The sequence below is a fragment of the Salminus brasiliensis genome, chromosome 10, assembly GCF_030463535.1.
Source record: "Salminus brasiliensis chromosome 10, fSalBra1.hap2, whole genome shotgun sequence".
In the NCBI taxonomy this organism is placed as follows: domain Eukaryota; kingdom Metazoa; phylum Chordata; class Actinopteri; order Characiformes; family Bryconidae; genus Salminus; species Salminus brasiliensis.
This window is the reverse complement of record NC_132887.1, coordinates 13,629,040-13,647,790: the sequence shown is the minus strand read 5'-3', so window position 1 is coordinate 13,647,790 and position 18,751 is coordinate 13,629,040. Positions and strand designations below refer to the sequence as shown.

General features: G+C 37.7%; 2 protein-coding genes across 6 annotated transcripts in view; one reads left to right on the top strand and one right to left on the bottom strand.

Annotated features, from left to right (window-relative positions):
* vsnl1b (visinin-like 1b) overlaps positions 1 to 4,710 on the top strand; it is a 15,561-nt gene extending 10,851 nt beyond the window's left edge. For both annotated transcript variants that reach the window (XM_072689309.1, XM_072689307.1), the window contains exons 3-4: positions 829 to 1,044; positions 2,551 to 4,710. In XM_072689309.1, the coding sequence (XP_072545410.1) occupies positions 829 to 1,044; positions 2,551 to 2,748 (414 nt within the window). In that variant the 3' untranslated portion in view covers positions 2,749 to 4,710. The remainder of the gene's footprint in view (positions 1 to 828; positions 1,045 to 2,550) is intronic.
* Positions 4,604 to 18,751, bottom strand: smc6 (structural maintenance of chromosomes 6). 4 transcript variants are annotated; one of them, XM_072689306.1, is made up of 27 exons: positions 18,649 to 18,751; positions 18,005 to 18,163; positions 17,769 to 17,886; positions 16,894 to 16,999; positions 16,493 to 16,629; positions 16,358 to 16,419; positions 16,175 to 16,255; positions 15,923 to 16,024; positions 15,691 to 15,810; positions 15,243 to 15,338; positions 14,914 to 15,060; positions 14,712 to 14,800; positions 14,187 to 14,354; positions 13,621 to 13,799; positions 12,889 to 13,090; positions 11,346 to 11,460; positions 11,044 to 11,207; positions 10,777 to 10,912; positions 9,434 to 9,514; positions 9,139 to 9,309; positions 8,904 to 9,041; positions 7,591 to 7,736; positions 7,384 to 7,509; positions 6,208 to 6,313; positions 5,521 to 5,673; positions 5,287 to 5,384; positions 4,604 to 5,204 (listed from the first exon to the last, which is right to left on the bottom strand). In XM_072689306.1, the coding sequence occupies exons 1-27, from the start codon at positions 18,661 to 18,663 to the stop codon at positions 5,126 to 5,128; spliced, it is 3,294 nt and encodes a 1,097-aa protein (XP_072545407.1). In that variant the 5' UTR covers positions 18,664 to 18,751; the 3' UTR covers positions 4,604 to 5,125. The 4 variants fall into 4 exon arrangements, with proteins under 4 accessions (XP_072545407.1, XP_072545406.1, XP_072545404.1 ...); XM_072689305.1 differs by having other exon boundaries at positions 4,604 to 5,201; positions 18,005 to 18,196; positions 18,649 to 18,735; XM_072689303.1 differs by having other exon boundaries at positions 18,005 to 18,196; positions 18,649 to 18,732.

Genomic DNA, 18,751 nt, shown 5'->3' with positions numbered 1-18,751 from the left:
AAGGGGTTAAAGGTCACCAAGGCCCAGCTTTTCTTTTGTTAAGATAGCCTTGTAGCTCCAGCACAAAGTATAGAAAGTAGTATAAAGGAAGACGCATCTTGGTTGATCGATTTCTGGTTATTGATTTGGTGTGGAGGAAAATTACACAGTATGTCCAAATGTTTGTTGTCCTCCTTCTAATGAATGCATTTAGCTACTTTAAATTGCACCCATTGCTGACACTGTTGCACAAATACACACACACAGCTTGTCTAGTCCCTGTAGAGAAGAACTGACAATATTTTTGTAACTGAGTGTCTGGCTATCCCTTTCTGCTGTGACACTGAGAATTTCCCCACTGCGGGACTAATAAAGGATTATCTTATCTTATCTTATCTTATATAATAAGACTCTCTGGAACTGGGTACACGGTGCACCTCACTAACATTCTTGTCACTGAATGTAATCAAATGTTTAAATGATTTAAAAGCCTTCCCTGGAAAGTGTAAAAACATTGGAAAAACTATTTTTTATACCCTTGATTTCTGTAGAAACAATGAATGAGCAGGTGTCCCACTAATTTAGTCCATATAGTGTATGCAAATTAGATTTTTCAGTGTATTATTCCTTTAAATCCACAGAGTATCCATATTTCTAATGACATCATTTCTAATTACTAACACTAGCATGAAGCAAATCATGCTGGTATGCAGGCTGTTTATTATCACACTATAGAACATGAATAACGTGCGGTGTATTAAGAATATTAATGATTATTTCGAATGAGATCACAAAACTTTAGCAAACAAACACAATTAAGCCTGTTTAACCGACTTGTGTTTCTTGCAGTTCTTCCCTTACGGTGATGCATCAAAGTTTGCACAGCATGCCTTCAGAACCTTTGATAAGAACGGGGACGGCACCATTGACTTCAGAGAGTTCATTTGTGCCCTGTCCATCACATCACGGGGAAGCTTTGAGCAAAAGCTTAACTGGGCCTTCAACATGTATGACCTAGATGGAGATGGAAAAATCACTCGAGTAGAGATGCTGGAAATTATAGAGGTATGCAGATGCTTTTCTACCATGTTTTGTTATTTTAAGCATAGCCTTGATTTGTGCATGATGGGATGATTCTAAAACCAGCTGTTCCATTTGGAGAAGCAGAGCAGGTTTCATAGGGGCATGACAAGATTTACTGCTTTCTTTACTGGTGAATATGACTTCTGACCAGTCAGTCTGCTCATTCGAATTCCACATTCAAAATGACTGGCATTGATAAGGTATATATCACTTAGAATTCAAAGACAGGTTTCACCAAACTGTAGTGTGATAGACAGTTATAACAGTTGGGTTTAAGGCTATTGCTCATTTATGGCAACAATGCAAGAGGTCAAGTTCTAAAACAATAGGTCTGAGCTTCTGAATGTATACCTAAATGTGATTTTCCATTATATACACCTTGTATCTCCTATTAAAGCTGACTTGCTTTAAAAGATAAGAATGTTTATTGCTCTGATGTAAAGCTACTATTTAGAAGAGAACAGGGTTTCCTTCAGACAGTGACAATATGTTTTAAAATCAAATTCATTAACTGATTTCAAATTAAGTTTACCTGTTTGATCAGTGCTTCATTGTCTCATCTGTGTTCACCATTCCAAGTGGCCATTTGCAGTATTGCAGCTTTTACACAGTTCTAGTGCACAATAATTAGAAAGCCACTTGCACATTAGTTACATCAGTAAATGCAGGCCAATATTTTGTTATGACTTGGGCATGTTTAACTGATTAGTGTACACTTACTGATGATTAAAATGCTGTTGGAAGGAGATGGTTATATGGTTCTTCATCCTACTGAAGGATAGTCACTTAAATGACACTTTCCACATTATTCAACATGATATTTATTTATTTCTCTATTAATAACATCTCAACATTAATACTGGATTTTAAGACTGTGTGCTTTACATCATATTACCAGAGAGACATTAACCTTTGTTTGATTGGGAGATTGGGATTGAGTATTTTAAAACAGAGGCAAAGCAGCAAACGATCTTTCTGCAGCTCTCTCTGTAAAGCTATCTCAAGATTATAGCCTCAGTCTGAAAAGGATAAGGTGACCCATGCTCCCTCTGAGCCAGTAGTTACACAAGATTGTCAGAAGTCTAAGTACGTTTGGAGAACAGCGCAAAGTATCACTGCACGATGTGGATGCCTGACTAAGTATGTCACTCCATAAAAAAGAGTGACCCCAGTACTCCTCCCAGTTTCTCCCAACACCATCCGGGAAACTGGCCAATTGCGTTCTCCTTTGGCTCTTGGCCCAGGATGGAAGATGACACAGCTCAGATTGAGCTGCGCTGCCCATTTCAGAATCCTTTTTTTTTTTTTTTTTTATGAAGGAAAGTAAACACTGAAATGTTGAGTGTTATGTAAACCCAGTTCAGTAATCGTATACAAGATACAATGAAAGAAATAGCAAAGGGAAAGAGTAGAGTTTTGAAGACCATAGACTCATATGACTTAGCACAGACTAAGAAAGGATATGTTTGCTCCCATCTTCCTTTACAGGCTATCTACAAAATGGTCGGTACTGTGATCATGATGAAGATGAATGAGGACGGGCTGACACCTGAGCAGAGGGTGGACCGGATCTTTAGCAAGATGGATAAGAACAACGACGACCAAATCACACTAGACGAGTTCAAAGAAGCGGCGAAGAGCGACCCGTCTATCGTACTGCTTTTGCAGTGTGACATGCAGAAGTGAGGGTATGCATGCCAGCATGCTCCGGACTGAGTATGTTGTAATATTTTATTCATGTTCAGCCAGTTCCACAAGATTAACACAAAATATATTTGGACTACTCAGATGAACTTGCTTCTTGTGGTTGAAAAACTAGTATGCATGGAATGTCAAATGCTAAGAGTTAAGAATATACATTTAATTTCAAACCTGCAACAACGTAAGGTGTGCAAAATAAGTCAATAAATTATTTTCATTCTTCCATTCATTGTTAGTCGGTGAAGTGCTCCACAGTAGGCTATTTCATTTATAGCTACGGTACTTAAAGATCATATTTACCACGATAGCTGCTGTATTTCGTACGGTGGTTCAGGTATTAAAAGCAAAATGTCACACTAAATGTAACGGTTTCTATTAAAACAGTATGTTTCAACTTCGATCTTAAACAGCAAGGAGGGTAGAGGGGTTTATTTAGCCTACCTCCCAAAATGTGCTTGTACTTGATTATAAATGTAAGTTATTTGCATGCATGTCCTAAGTGTAAAGCCTAACCGCTCCTATCTCTTCTTTTGGCAACCTTGGCGAATAATATAAGGAGGCCTTATAAACAATAACAGTAACTAAATACTAATGATGTGTGAGATTTACATTTGTGATTCACCCGCCCATTAGATATCTTCCCTTGGGTGCATGTTATCTCCTGAGATAAAAGAAAATAAAAAAGAAAAAAAACTTACAGCGTATATTTGTAGAAGCTATCTGTAAGGGACACCGATATGTCGTGGATCTCGTCTTTATTTGACTCTAGTATTGGTTCATTCTCTGCAGTGACAAAGGTTAGAACACCTGGGTCATCGAGTTGTTTAGGATTGTTGCAGTTGTAAGCCGAGAAGTCCGACTGGATCACAGGTTTTTCCCCAACAAAACACACAAAACTGCCAAACCTCGTGATATCTATATTTACTCATACCCCTTTTTTAATTATTTACATATGAATCACATCACAGCGTGCATGTATGGATGCTTGTAGATTTGGTTAAATCAATTCATTCTGAAAAGGCAACTTATCATGTCCTTGCTTTCCTCGGAGGGCTTTAATAACACCCCTCCACCTCGTAATCAAGAAGCAATCCGCTACAAATGTGTTTGGTATACAACCTCAGTCTAAATGTGATAAGTTTTTATTGAACTGTTTTTTGTAAAATCTTTCTACACAAGTCCGTGACATTTAAATAACCACTGTTTATACAGTAATTTAATGCATCTTTAATGGAAAAGGATGGGGTTTTGCAAGAGCTTTGAGTCACAACTTCTTTTAACCACTTGAAGCAAACATGTTGTTACTCACGACATACACTCTTAATAAAGAGCAGTCTTTAGGGGATCCTGGTTAGAGGATTCTGTCTTATATGAAGAACGTGTGCATCCAATCCAGATTTCGAGAACCCTTTAGTGATGGAGTAGAACCATTCCACCTGTTACACATCTATGGGATGGTTCTGTCTTATTCCAAGAAGGGTTTCACATTAGGGACAAACGAAAGAACCCCCCGAAACAATTTTTGGATTTATTATTAAGAGTGTATAATGCCAATAATATAACTCCCCTCCCTTTTTGTTTACCCAACTAGGAAAATGCCCTGATTTCTTGCTCTCCACATAAAAACAAAGGCATCAAGCCCATGCATGTCCAATAAGGCTCAGGATGCTGCACAGTTTTAATTGTTTTTTGTTTTTGCTCCAAAGCCCTCCTTGTAGAAAGTTATCATGTGTTTGTAAAATCCCAAAAACTGCAGATGTATATCTTTGCCATGTAAATATTTGTACCTAACACGGAAATGAAATACCAAATTTAAAGAAAAAGTCATTTGATTGTGTAATATGATGTTTGTGTTTTATTTGTGGCATGTCTTCAACTCAGTATGTAACGTTGCACTGACAACATTGTGATTCAAATCAATAAACTGTCTATGGGCTGTTTTCAGAACATACGGTGTGTGTTTGGCTGTGTGATGCTTGACAAAGACGACCAAATCTCAAAGAACCAAACAAATGAAGGTAGCTGGTGCCACCTGTTCCTTAGGTTTTGTAAACCAGCATTGAACAGAGGGGTGAACAGCCTGTAACTTCTCAGAACAGGAAGATGGTGGGGGACAGAAAAGGAGATCATATCACAGAGCACAAACAAAACAACACACCTGCCTCTTGCACCCAAACCCATGCCTCTGTCTTTTTTCTGTGGAAATTGTGGTTTGGTTACATTTGATACTTTTTACAGACTACGAAACACTGAACAACTACAAATACAACCAGTATAAAAAAATAAATGTATAAAACCTATATAAAATATTTATACCCTTCAAATTCACTGCAGTCACACTGTCTGGCACATTGTTTGAGTTCTATGGCAAAGCCTCCTCGCTTTCTCTCTCTGGATCTTCGAGTTGATGGATTTTAATATGAGGGCTGCTGGGCAGACTGCTGCAAGAAGAAGCTTCTTTTAGCTTTTGAAGTTTTAGAATTATGTCTCATTAATCCAAAATAATTGGAGGTAGCTCTTTACCTGGTGGTCTGAGGCGTGATGAAAATAAATTGTCGTAGGTGCTGACGCTCAGAGAGCTCAAGAAGAAGATCCAGTGAGATTCTGCGGTTGTGCATATCCTTCATAAAGAGAAAATAACCAAATATAATGTCAAAATGAATAAATATATCACATAATAAAAGCATACATGGACATGGCGTTTAAAACCACATCACATCAGTGTGCACAGCAATCAAGTATTGATGTTATACGTACCATGTAGACATCAAACTCGTCCAGACACCTGAAGGGGGATTCTGTGATCTCCCACAGTGACAGAATGAAGCAAACAGTGGAGAAGGAGCGCTCTCCACCAGAGAGAGAGCGCATGTCATTGATGTTGTCCTTCTCTTGACCTGGAGGCTTCACCTTAACCCAACACATTAAGTCAGGTGAAGGCAGATTCGAGTAAATATGGGACATTTAATAGCAAAAACCTTTTCCCAAAAGTTACAAAACGTGCTGTACTGTGTACTTAACTATGAGGGTACACTCGGTTTCAGCATAATCATTGTTAATTAATGTCCTTATCTAAGATGATGCATGTCCTTGGGTCTATATATATATTCACTGAGCTCTAGGAATATGTCCATTTAAACAATATCATGATTAGTACTTACATTTTTATATCACAGTTTATGATATTGTCAAGATTGTATTAAGATATACAAATCTGCACTTGCCTGAATGGGTTAAGATAACATTACTTAATAAAAATATGCTCCTGCAGAGCCACAGCACCACAGCACTCCCCCACTCCACCATAGCTGGTTCAACTGACCAATAGATCATCAGGCCCTTTATAAGTGAAATCAGGTGAGTGAGGAATCTGTGCTATGATGTGGCCCTCTGAGACCAGCCGAGAATAAAACGGCTGTACAGTAAAATAAAGGCATGACATACTGAAATGGAGAGGGTTTCATTGTTGTGATCAAACATCATGGACCCACAGCAGTGCAGCTTGATTAGGAAATTGTTGAAGTATAACTTGCATCTTACTGAAAGGGATCTGCCACAAGAACATAACAGACATTATTTTTCACATATTCTCGTCACTGGATTAAAAAAAATAGTGTGCAACTGTGGTTCTGGAGGGACAGATTCCTGGAGCTTGCTGATTTTTATGCTCAAACACACCTGATTAAAATACTTATTCACAATTAAACTAATTAATTATATTAGTGTTATTATGTTTGTGTTAAAGCAGACAATTAACTAACTGTGCAATCGATTACTATAGCTTCCAAAAATAAGGCCAAAATACATTTCTGTATCAATCCCAGGTTTGTCTGAGAGAGGTTAAGCACCTTATGGACGTGGCTAAGGGGAAGGTTTAGGTTGTGGAAATAACCACAGGGGAAAAAGATGCCATCTGATCCTTGTTTATTTCTTAACAAATACATTTTTGACTGGAATGTAGAATGGAATAATTAAAATGTCTATAATCAACATACACTACATGTCCAAATGTTTGTGGACACCCCCTTTCTAATGAATGAATTCAGCTACTTTAAGTTGCACACATTGCTGACACAGATGTGCAAATGCACACACACAGCTTGTCTAGTCCCTGGAGAGAAGTATGGTCAACAGAATTTAATTCTCTGGAGCAGATAAACATGGACCTATTGACACCATGCCTAATTCCAGTAGGCTAGAGGGGTATAAAGCCCCCCAGCATTAAGATGAAATGATGGCTCGTGTTCCATCTAGTACTTTTGGGATGAGTTGGGAGATGAGGATGAGGCGGGGTGGTGATTATCCAACGTCATCACTAAAGCAGTGGACACAGAATGCAATCAAATCCTCAAAGCACTGCTGCAAAATCTAGTAGAAAGCATTCCCTGGACAGTAGAGACAGTTACTCCAACAAAAGAAAGATAAACTCCTTTTTAAAACTCTTGATTTAGGAAGAAACAATAAATAGGCAGGTGTCCCAATATTTCCACATAGTGTACTTAGAGGTACCAGTCAGATACAGTCTACAGTATGTGGGGGAACCAATGAATTGAACAGATAACTCTTAAATCACATTTAAAAGACTTATAAGCACACAGTGACAATCACATGTCAGATTACCTTCTCAGGGTTTTATATCGAGCCTGCCTGTCAGTCATGATGTTGTCCAGGCGATCAATGAACCTCTTCAGGTCTCTCAGTTGACTGGATTTGTTTTTGTAATTACCGTGAGCCTCTGCATATTCCCTATGAAGTAAAACTAGATTAGACTTTTAGAAAAACCAAAGTAACAGAAAAACAACATTCACCAGGTAGAAAGACATGTACCTAATCACTTGCTCATGGTTGCCATGGGTGCTCTCTTGCGAGCTGATCTTTTGCCGCAGGCGCGTGATCTCTGTGTCAATGCTCTTTGTACTCCGATCTGGTATTTGAGGAAGGGGACAGATTTCTCTGGCTTTTTTTTCAAAGTCCTGTCAAAAAAATATATATATATTACAAAGCTAAAGCGATCAGAGTTACAGTCTTCCAGCTGGTCTTCTAGAACAAGTCATTAGACTGCCATTAGTTTCCCAGAGCCATTATTTTTCACACATTCTCGTCACTGGATATAAAAAAAAAAACATTTTTGGTGTGCAACTGTGGTTCTGGAGGGACAGATTCCTGCAGCTTGTTGATTTCCCTGCTCAAACACACCTGATTAAAATACTTAATCATAATTAAACTAATTAATTATATTAGTGTTATTATGTTTATGTAAAAGCAGACAATTAACCAACTGTGCAATAGATTACTATAGCTTACAAAAAAAAGTCCAAAATGCATTTCTGTATCAATCCCAGGTTTGCCATAGGTCTGAGAGAGGTTAAGCACCTTATGGACGTGGCTAAAGGGAAGGTTTAGGTTGTGGAAATAATCACAGGGGAAAAAAGATGCCATCTGATCCTTGTTTATATCTTAACAAATACATTTCAGACTTTTGTGAACATTAGTAAAGAATATGGCCACCAAATACAAATGTACTATTAAGGGAACAGAGCTTAACTGTATGAACTTGCTAGGATGGCCTGATCTGGCCATGTAAGCAACTGTCTCACTTTTAGATCTCTTTAGATCTTGTCTGGGTGATCCAACTCACTCCACTAGTCAAGAACAAACCAAACTAAGTGTCCTCTCTGAGGATGTCCTAACCATCTGCAGCTAATGCAATTCATGCTTTCCTCCATAAGGAACAGGAGATATGAGAATGTACCATGTTTGCAAAAATGAATTTGCTCAATTGGATTATTGGTAATTGGTAATGTGGTAACTATAATAAAGGTGAACATGCTAGTAACATAAACCAATGCCCCTCCCCCAAATGATTGCATTTAGTGACAAGAGAGTTAGTGAGAGCAGGATGTTGGATGATCACCACCCCACCTCATCCACCAACTGTTCAACTCATCCCAAAAGTAGACAGACTTTATACCTCTCTAGCCCAATAGGTTCAAGACAGGCTCCTCCAAAATCCTCTTTGAAGATGTCCTAACCATCTGTAGCTATCTTTAGCCATTTTAAGTAGTAATAAATGAGGGGTGTCCTCATTTTTTTAATCACAAGAAAATTGTATTTCTATTAATGATATGACTTGCCATTACCTCTTTCTCTCCTTCTCTAAGAGCAAGGTCAACTCTCATGTCCTGAATATTTTCCTGATGTGCCTTGAGTTTCCTTTCCAAAATCTTGAGGGTTTGCTCAAGTTTACTGCACTCAGCCTCAGCTTTCACTTGCTCCTCCTGCTCGGAATAAAACACACAACTGAGTAGTCTGTATGACTGCTTGTCACAAGCCGATTTACAAAGTTTTGCTCATACTTTATCCATTCTGAACAACCTTTAACTGCTCCATTTCATCCGTAAGCTGCTCCCTTTTATTTCTCACATCCTTGTGTTTCCGATCAATTTCCATGAGAGCTTTGTTGTGCTTTTCTAGTTCAGTCTGTGCCTCTTTTACATTCTTCCTCTCCAACTCAATCTTCTGCTCATTTTCCTGAGCGTCTTCTTCCTGTGGATTAGTAACAAGTAACAAATCTGAATGTGTGCAAACAATAAGGTGATTTAAAAAAAAAAAGAAAAAATACACAATTTACACAATCTAAATAAACATAAACAAATGACAGACCACACACCAAGGAACTGATGTCCTCTGTCTGAGACTCCTCAATGTTCTCAAGATCTGTTATGGATGCCTTTACACGATTTATGGTTTCCTGCATAAGGAACAGGAGATATGAGAATGTACCATGTTTGCAAAAATGAATTTGCTCAACTGGGTTATTGGTAATTGGTAATGTGGTAACTATAATAAAGGTGAACATGCTAGTAACAACAACCAATGTCCCCCCCAAAAAGTAGACATTTAGATTTTTTTAATGATTTCTTTTCAGGGATTACTACAGGTTAGAGAGGTACAATATGGCTAAAGAAAATACACTATATGGACAAAAGTATTGGGACACCCGCTCACTGTTTCTTCCAAAACCAAGGGTTTTGGTTGGAGTAACTGTCTCTCTACTGTCCAGCAAAGTCTTTCTATTAGATTTTAGAGCACTGATGTGAGGATTTGATTGCATCCAGTGACAACAGGATTAGTGAGGTCAGGATGTTGGATGATCACCACCCCACCTCATTCACCAACTGTTCAACTGTTCAATCCCAAAAGTACTAGATTGACTAACTCTCTAGCCCCATAGGTTCATGTTTATCTGCCCCAAAGACTCCTATTCTATTGGTAGTATGTCTCTACAGGGACTAGACAAGCTGCGTATGCATGTGCACATCTGTGTCAGCAATGGGTGCAATTTAAAGTAGCTGCATGTATTCATTAGAAGGGGTGTCCCCAAACATTTGGACATGTAGTGTCATGATACACAATATATGTAACGATGCACCATTTAAACACTACAGGCACATTCTCATACTGTGCAGCACAACATGCAATTAAGGTGGGGTCATTATGCTCGCCTGGACTTCTGGCATTGCTGGGATTCAATTTCATCACCTCCTAAATATTGGGGGAAATCACTAAGGAAATTCACTTTGAAACTGTGGAGGAACCTCTTTAGGTGCTTAGAGAAACCTTCTGTTAAAGTTCATCAAAGCACCTTAAGAGGTTCCTCTATAGTTTCAAATGGAAGAACCTCCAAAAGTTCTTAAAGGATCTTATCCTTTTAACAGTGTATATACATTCAGTAAAGCTTACTGGGACATAATGTAATGTGATAATGACATTATATGGAATTTTCTGGCATTTCCTATCCACAGCAACATATAGTTTAATTACGCTGCAGATATAGGAGTCTTGCCCAATGATTCATTTTTTTACTACAGTCTTGCCCACCTTTAGAACATGTAATATTCATCTGCAGAGAGTTTACTTAAAAACTGGAACTTCCACTGACAGTGAAAGCAGAGAATGACCAGAGGCACTGCACGATTTAAGTGCTGAGTTAACGTGTCATGAGCATGATACCTGATTTCTTTTGCATGCCATAAAAACCCCACGCTGCTTCTCTTCCATGGACTGAATGTCCTGCTTCACAGAACTTAAGTGAAGCTGAAACCTGCACAGTTGTGCTTGATGATTTTCCACTTCTGACTGTACCAGACTGCAAAATTGAAAAAAAAAAAAAAAATTAAGAGATGCACTGATCAGCTCAACATGAGCATTTACTCACTAAATAGGCTAAATCAATATATGACAAAATCATAGTAAGTAAACAGAAAGGATGTGACTTGCCGAATTTCTGCTTCCGGATCCCCACCAAGGTATTTGACAACAACTTCATGGTCGGGGGTGTAATAGCGATTGGTAAACACTTGATCACCATCTGCAGTGAAGGCCTCACGACAATTTCTTGGAGGCCTTCCCTCCATCATAACTCTCCTTGCAACAGCCTTTTCCTGCGTGTTAGATCAACTTTTAACAAAATCTGTGAAGCTGTATACTAACTGTGAAATTTTGCATTGGTAACAGAAACTGCAAAGATAATCAGAATTTTAAAGAACAGTTAAGAAACCCAAATACTTAAATCCACTTACTTTGATAACAAGAATGCATTCAATGCTTCTCATGTCTATCAAGCAGTTAATTATTACAGGGTTGTCAACCAGGAGGATGTCCAAAACAGATGGGAACTCTGGGTGTTGCACACATCTAACATCATCAACAAAGGAAGTAAACAAAAAAATCAGCCATGTAGAACTGACCAACACATGCAGCTCATCAACAAATCATTTACAGACCATTTTCTGTCATTTCTATTAAATTGGTTAATATTTCACAGATGCAAATTGTATGCTAACAGAAAAAAACACTTCCCACCCACCAGTAGCCCTGAAATGCTGTCCTGATTAGGGTTTTCAAGATACAAGAAAACATTAATTACTATTTAAACTCAAAGGGCCAGTTTCTTGGCCATCAATGAAGCCCAGTCCTGGACTTAATTGGAGTGATAATGGTAAATCACAGATTTAAACTTAGTTTGGCTCATTTAATTCTGACTTACAGGGACAGTGAACACTAATCAACATTTCTGTAAATATGCCAGTTGAGCTATTTTGTACTGTATTTCCTGGGAAGATAATTAAGTCACTTATAAAATTACATAAACAGCAATGATGCAACAACACTAGACAACATAGAGAATCCTATACAAGCACAATGGCATGTTTTGGTCTACACTTAGTCTTAATTAAATTATTATTTAAATCTTTTTTCTATTAACACAAAAAAGTAAAAGTATTTAAAGTATATAAAGGATTTAAAGGATTTACATACATACAAAATAATTAAGACACTTGCTCATTCATTGTTTCTACTGAAATCAAGGGTAAAACAAGAGTTTATTCTGCTTTTGGTACAGTAATTGTCACTAATATTTGGTGGAGCATCATCATTCCAGAGAACACAGGTCCACTGCTCCACAGCTCAATGCCAGGGGGCTTTATACCTCTCTAGCCCACACCTGACATTAGGCATAGAGCCAAGAGGCTGATAGTTATCTTGCCCAGAGAGTCCTATAGTATTGGCTGTACTTCTCTACAGGAACTAGACAAGCTGTGTGTGTGCATATTGTCGCTGTCCAAAGAAAAACATGTATCTCCAAAATGGTGACAGGAAAAGAATGAGAAAAAAAAAGGAGATACATGTTTTTCACTGGACAGCAGTGATGTGTACATCTGTGTCACCAATGGCTGCAACTTAAAGTAGCCGAATGCATTGATTAGAAGGGGTGTCCACAAACATTTGGACATATAGTTGGTTTCATTTTGTTTTTGCAAAATGCAGAATTGAGAAAGCTCTGAACTTTTGCTACTTTATGCAACACAAGCCCTGAGTTTGCAAACAACTTGACATAATTTATACATGTAACATCTATTGCCTTTCAAATGGTCTTTTGTTTAGCTCTGAAATGAGCAGACCCCGTGCATCACTAAAACCACAGGAAACGTGTTTTAACTGCCACTTTCAAATGTAGTGCTTTGCTCGTTCGGTGCTAAGGATCCCACACCCTGTGGGGAAGTTCATATATCGTAGGAACTCTTTCATCCTTGTCAAACAGATAAGAAGTGGTGTGCTCACCGGTGTTGAACGTTGTAAACACAGTCTGTGAAAGAGCACACCATTATCTGTGGCCTGCTGCCTCTGGGAAAGTGGGGGGACATCAGTTCCTGTAGGACTTTTTCATCTTTGTAATTGTCACAGCAAAAGGTTTTCATGAAGCCTCGTAAGCAGCTTTCCACAGCCACAGCTAAACTTGGATCCTTAAGGCTGATGCATGCACCTGATGGGGAAAAAAAGCTAACGTCTAAGAGGAAGCAGTGCAAACAAATGGAAAACAAATATGAAGCCAAGTATTTTCATATCTGGTATGGCTGTGTGTTTTATACATTTCCATAATGGAAAAAACAGATAAACCTGAAAGTATAAAACAAATATAAGCAGGGTTTAGGAAAGCTTACATTTCTCTCTAAATCACAGTTTTCCACAGTATCCCAACTGTCAGCTTTAACCCTATGGGTTAAATTTAGCAAGAAATTATCCAACATGTCTTTACAGACTTTAACCTGAGTCAAGCCAATTTAACAATTAACATACAGTAAAAAATTATATTTGTAGGTCGGATTACTTAAAACATTGACAGCTATGGTTATTATCTCTTGGACATCTTACCAATGGCAGGCTGTTATATCAATGCAAAAATCTTGAAAAAAGATGATTATGTCAGAAAGTAAAATCATGACATAATGAAATAATGACAAATTTATCATTTGTACAGACAATTATGTGGACTGATATAAATAAAGCTGTCACCTATTGGCCCCACTGGTTTTCTAATGAACCGTCCCTGAGCATGTGCTCTGTCAATGGATTCCAACAGCTCTGGCATACGATCACCGAATCTCCTCAGTCTGTTGGACCTGCTGGCTGTGAGCTGGTTCCTCCTCTTCAGTTTGGTTTCCAGAGAGACCTGGATGTTCTTTTCTTCCATGCTAGAATGTCAGACAGCAAACTCTTCAACAACAGCAATACACCAAACTGAGGGGCCTACTGAGAACACACACCAAGAGCACTGGGACAGTGAAATAATGATGAGAGAAGATGTTTGGCTGTAACAGCTTTGCAAAGGGTAAACAAAGATGGTATGACCTGTATGGAAAACCAATTCTACTTCTGTCATATTTTACAGATGGTCTGTGTTGAATTTTAAAAGTCGTTTTTTTTGCTTTACATTAAGTATATTCCCTTCATGCTTTAGGAGTTCTCCTCTGCATCACATGAGCATGCACATTATACAAATTACTACATGTAACCAATTCCCTGACAATCAGATAAATACAGTGGCAATGTAGAAAGGTGTGGAATAAATGCACAGTTACCTTAGCTTGTCATACTCTTCCCTTCCTTTGAAAAGTGCCTGCTGCTTCTCTTTGATTTCCTGATTAAGTGCTGTAGACTCCATCTCAAGCTTTTCCAGCTGCTTCTTCAGTGCATATATTTTCTTTATCCGTTGCGAGTGCTCAGATTCATGATTCCTTCTGACATTACTAGCAAAAACAATAAATGTCAATAATTCAAGGGTATCCCACAATACCGCATAGTGAGGAAAATGATCATCACTAGACAAACATATAATTTCCTAATGAATATGAATAGATGCATTACTGATTATGTAACTGTACTTTTGTATTCTGTAGACAAATAGACAGCCAGCTTTACACTAAAGTAATTCCTTTCTCTACATGGTTGATTGGTGAAACAAATAAGTAAAACAATTATGAAACTCACATAATCCTAATATTGTAAATAAAGAAATACAAACTGCATCCTAGTTTTACTAACAAGATTATTTTCTCCACATTAAAGACTAATGAAAAAGGACTGCAGTTGGCAGTATAACACACCTATTATTTATTTTCTGAATTCTCTCCTGAAGAAGGCATTGTTCCTTTTCTAGCTGTTTCAATTTATTCTCTGCACGGAAGTACACCACCTAAAAACATGTAGACAAGGGCCATCAATGTACAGACCAGAGAGTGCTTTACAAACTCCTATTATTTTGTATGTCATAGGCAGCTGAAACAAGAAATCAAAACCATATCTTACTTCCTGGCTCTTCTGAGCTTTACTCTTGATTTTGATCTCTTCCTTCAGTTTTCGACTCGCTTCTGCCAGACCTTCACCCTCCTCTTTCACCTTCCCAAGCTTCTGCTGGATATCCCGTAGCCTTTTGTCAGTATGAGTAACTTTGCTCTAGAAGAGGAAGCACAGAGGGCGATCAGAGTCTTACAACAATACGATGGTAGAATATTAAACATGCAGTACAACCATAAACTTATACTGCCCTTCACATCCATGCAACATAAACACATAGAAGAATGCTTTCAATTTTCAGTAAGCAAATAATAGAGCATGGACAGTTATTTAGCATATACCTGGCAGAGCAGTAGCTTTTCCTCATGTGCACCACTGGTCTGTTCTTTTTCAATTTCGTCCCTTAATTGCTGTACCTGCCACTCCTTCTCTCTTACCTGTTAAATACAATTAAGACATTATTTCGCAATTTGCATCATTTCGCATTAACTTTGACCACAGTGTCTTAAATGTTAACATGTACTGAAGAAACAATTTCTGAAGTTGATGTGAAATGACACACCCACTTTCTTTTTTTTTTTTGCTTCCCTAAACCAGTCTTGGAGATCAGCTTGCACTCCACAGCAAGACATAGAAACACTTACATAGTGTACTTTTGGGAATATAAGAACCCCAGGGTCACTGGACATCATAATTGTGAGGTGGTATACCACTGTGCCACTATTACATTGTATATATAAGCTTCCCCAAATAAAAAAACACTAGAGAACTAGTACTGGGAAAATATACCAGACACCATGCCATCTTCTTCTTCAGATCTTCCAAAGTCTGCCTCATATTTTCAAGTGCTGACAAACTCTCATACTTTTCTTTCTTTTGTAAAAACAATTGTTTGAGATCTTTGAGACACTGAAAAACAAATAGAGGTTGAGAACATGAAACTTGATCATCAGTCAGTGTGAATTACTGTAAATAAGTATATTAAAGCTATTATAAGAGTCAAAGGAAATCATCAGCTTACCTCCTCCTGCCTTTCCACTTGGTCCCGTGTCACAGCTTTGGTCTGCTTTATGTGGATGTAATCCCTTTTCATCTGCTCCAGCAGAGTTGCCTTCATGAAAAACTTTAAAAACAAAGGAGACAAAACAATAATGAAATTCCTAATGAGGCTCCACTAAGACACATACATAGTACATATAAATATGAAATCATATTAAATAAACAGTATATAGAATAAATAACCTTTTATTATCTATCCTATCTAATTTCTCACCTTATACTTATCTGCTTCGCTTTTTGAATGCAGGAACTGCTTACTCATTTCCTGATTTAGGATTGAGACTGGGTTGTCAACCTATAATAAAGGTTGTATATAAGTTATAAGTAAAATGAAAAGCAGGCAGAACACATTAATGATTATGATTTTAGTACTACTAATACACATAAAAAAGGACACCTGTATGTTGAAATGGTCCAGTATTGCTGTTAACTCTTCTTTTTTAGTGGAGATAATGTGACCTGAAAGCAGAGTAAAAATCTGAGTATGGTGTTATTATTATTAGGGTAAGCACCAGTGAGTGTCACATATTACCCGCTCTGTTCTTGATTTTGCAAGTCCTGCAACCATCGCTTGTTATACGCTGCTCAACTGAGATGCAGTCTCCAAATATGTCTCCTTTATAAGAATCGCTCCCTCTGTTCCGCAATTTTACTGTGACTTCTGCAGAGCTGCGCATAAAATAATGGATTTAACAACAACAACAACAACAACCAAAATAATAACTTAATTACAGAGCACTTTTATTGCAGGCAGAAACTTTAACGGATCTGCAAACAGTTAAGCAGCAGTAATAAAACAAATAATAATAATAATGCAATTACATACTACTACTAATACTACTGCTACAAATAATAATAAATGAATAACAGATTCTATAAGACAGTTCTTATGAGTAATAAGTAATCCCCTATTTCTTTATAAACTGAACTGACCTTTCTCCATATTTCACAAAACTCTTCAGAGATGCCCCTCTATTGGTCGTAGTTGCTTTTCCGCCCAGACCCACAATAAGTGCTGTGAGAATAGCACTCTTTCCACCTAAAGGTGAAATAAATCATGTCAGGCTGCAAATATATAAGCAATATATGTATGTATATATATATATATATATATATATATATATATATATATATATATATATACATATATATATACACACACACAAAACATAACATTTCACTACACTGATACTGTAAACACTAATGCAGTTTATTTAACAATAAGTGTCTAAAAACGTTTGTACTGTAAGAATCAGGGAGACCTGTCATGATGCCTATGCCATGTTCCCTGCAGAGCACATATTTTATTGTACAGTAGACAACTTCACACTATGTTCTGTAAATAATAAGGAAATACGGTTCAACTTGAAACTAAAGGATTTGACCATTTTAAAAAGGCACGTATCTGCAAGTACAGTGTCTTAAGTAGCAGCTAAGTGAGCAACAACACTCAAACAAGGCCATTCCGAGTAGTTTTCTGTGCACTTCTGGAGAACTGAATCAGAACTGTTTACAGCAACATTGATAGAAACCAGATGTCAGAAGAATTGCATCTAAAAGCTCCAGGACCCAAAGAACCCTTCATTATTCAGACTTACCACTATTTTACCATCATCAGTACTATGTATAAAACTCAGAAGACATATGTAAAATCAGCAGTGGTAAATAAGATGGCCACATTTGCATTGCCAACACCACTGTAAAGAAATAAATAAAAATAAATAAAAAAGCCAGTACCAATGCACTGAATTATACCTAAAAGCCTTCAAAATAAAAGGTTTTAAAATTTGAATTAATAACATTCATACTTCCATTGTTTCCAACGATAAAGTTAACGTTTGGTCCAAACTGGAAAGGGCCAAGCAAATGGTGACTCATGAAGTTCTTCAAAGTGATGCTCTCAATTACACCAATGTCTCCAGCGCTCTAAAATGCAAAGAGAGAGAAAGAGAGAGAGAGAGAAAGAGAGAGAGTGACATTAGTGCAGAGTTCAATACCCTTTCTGTTCATTTCTCAACATAACGTAATCCATCAATTCACACACCGAGACAGAGAAAGGGTGCTCCTGCTGAAACCCTCCCTCTTCATCAACTTCATCCTCATCCTGGACATGTGTCGTGCCCTCTGTCCTGGGGGTTTTGCTGGGTTTGACCACATTCTGGACACTGGACTTCCTCTTATTCATTGTGCAAATGTGCTGAACCTGGAGAGAAACGGCAACAGACAGACCACTCTGCTGAGTGATGTTAAAGAAAGGTCTTCAAGATCTGCATACACTTCCTTGTTACAACCAATACAAGATGTGTCAAAACTAAAGTTGTCACTTAAACCAGTCATGTACAAGAGAAGTGACCTAACAAACCATGTACTACACCCGGGTTACAAATAATGCTCCAAAACAGCCAAGGGGGCCAGAAAAACAGACATTAACACCACAAAGTGTTTCTTAATTAGTTAGCTACCCACTCTATTCAGAGAATAGAGGAATAGAAAGATGTTCAAAACGCACCACAGAAGACTTCAGCTCTGAGCTGTCATGGCTAAAGACAACACAGTCCGTAAACTAAAGCCCATGTGATTACACTGCTCTGACTTCACAAACAGGCCAAACGTTTATGCGAGATAATCTACGGTAGACATCAGAAATATTCAACAACAACAAAAAAAATACGATTTAACGTGACTTACTCCCTTCCTCTGCATGTGGAAGTGAATGTCTTTGTAAAAAATAAAAAAAAAAGAAAAAGAAAAAAAAAGAAAAGCTATATTTGACACTTCCTGCTTAGTAACT

Bases quoted from the DNA above. Each gene is read 5' to 3' on its own strand.
- smc6 (XM_072689303.1), bottom strand. The intron at 15,811-15,922 runs GTAAGCTGATGA...TTTGTTTTTCAG, and splicing joins AAGTGGAAAGGCAGGAGGAG to TGTCTCAAAGATCTCAAACA. The intron at 14,355-14,711 runs GTGTGTTATACT...TGTTTTTGCTAG, and splicing joins ATTCAGAAAATAAATAATAG to TAATGTCAGAAGGAATCATG.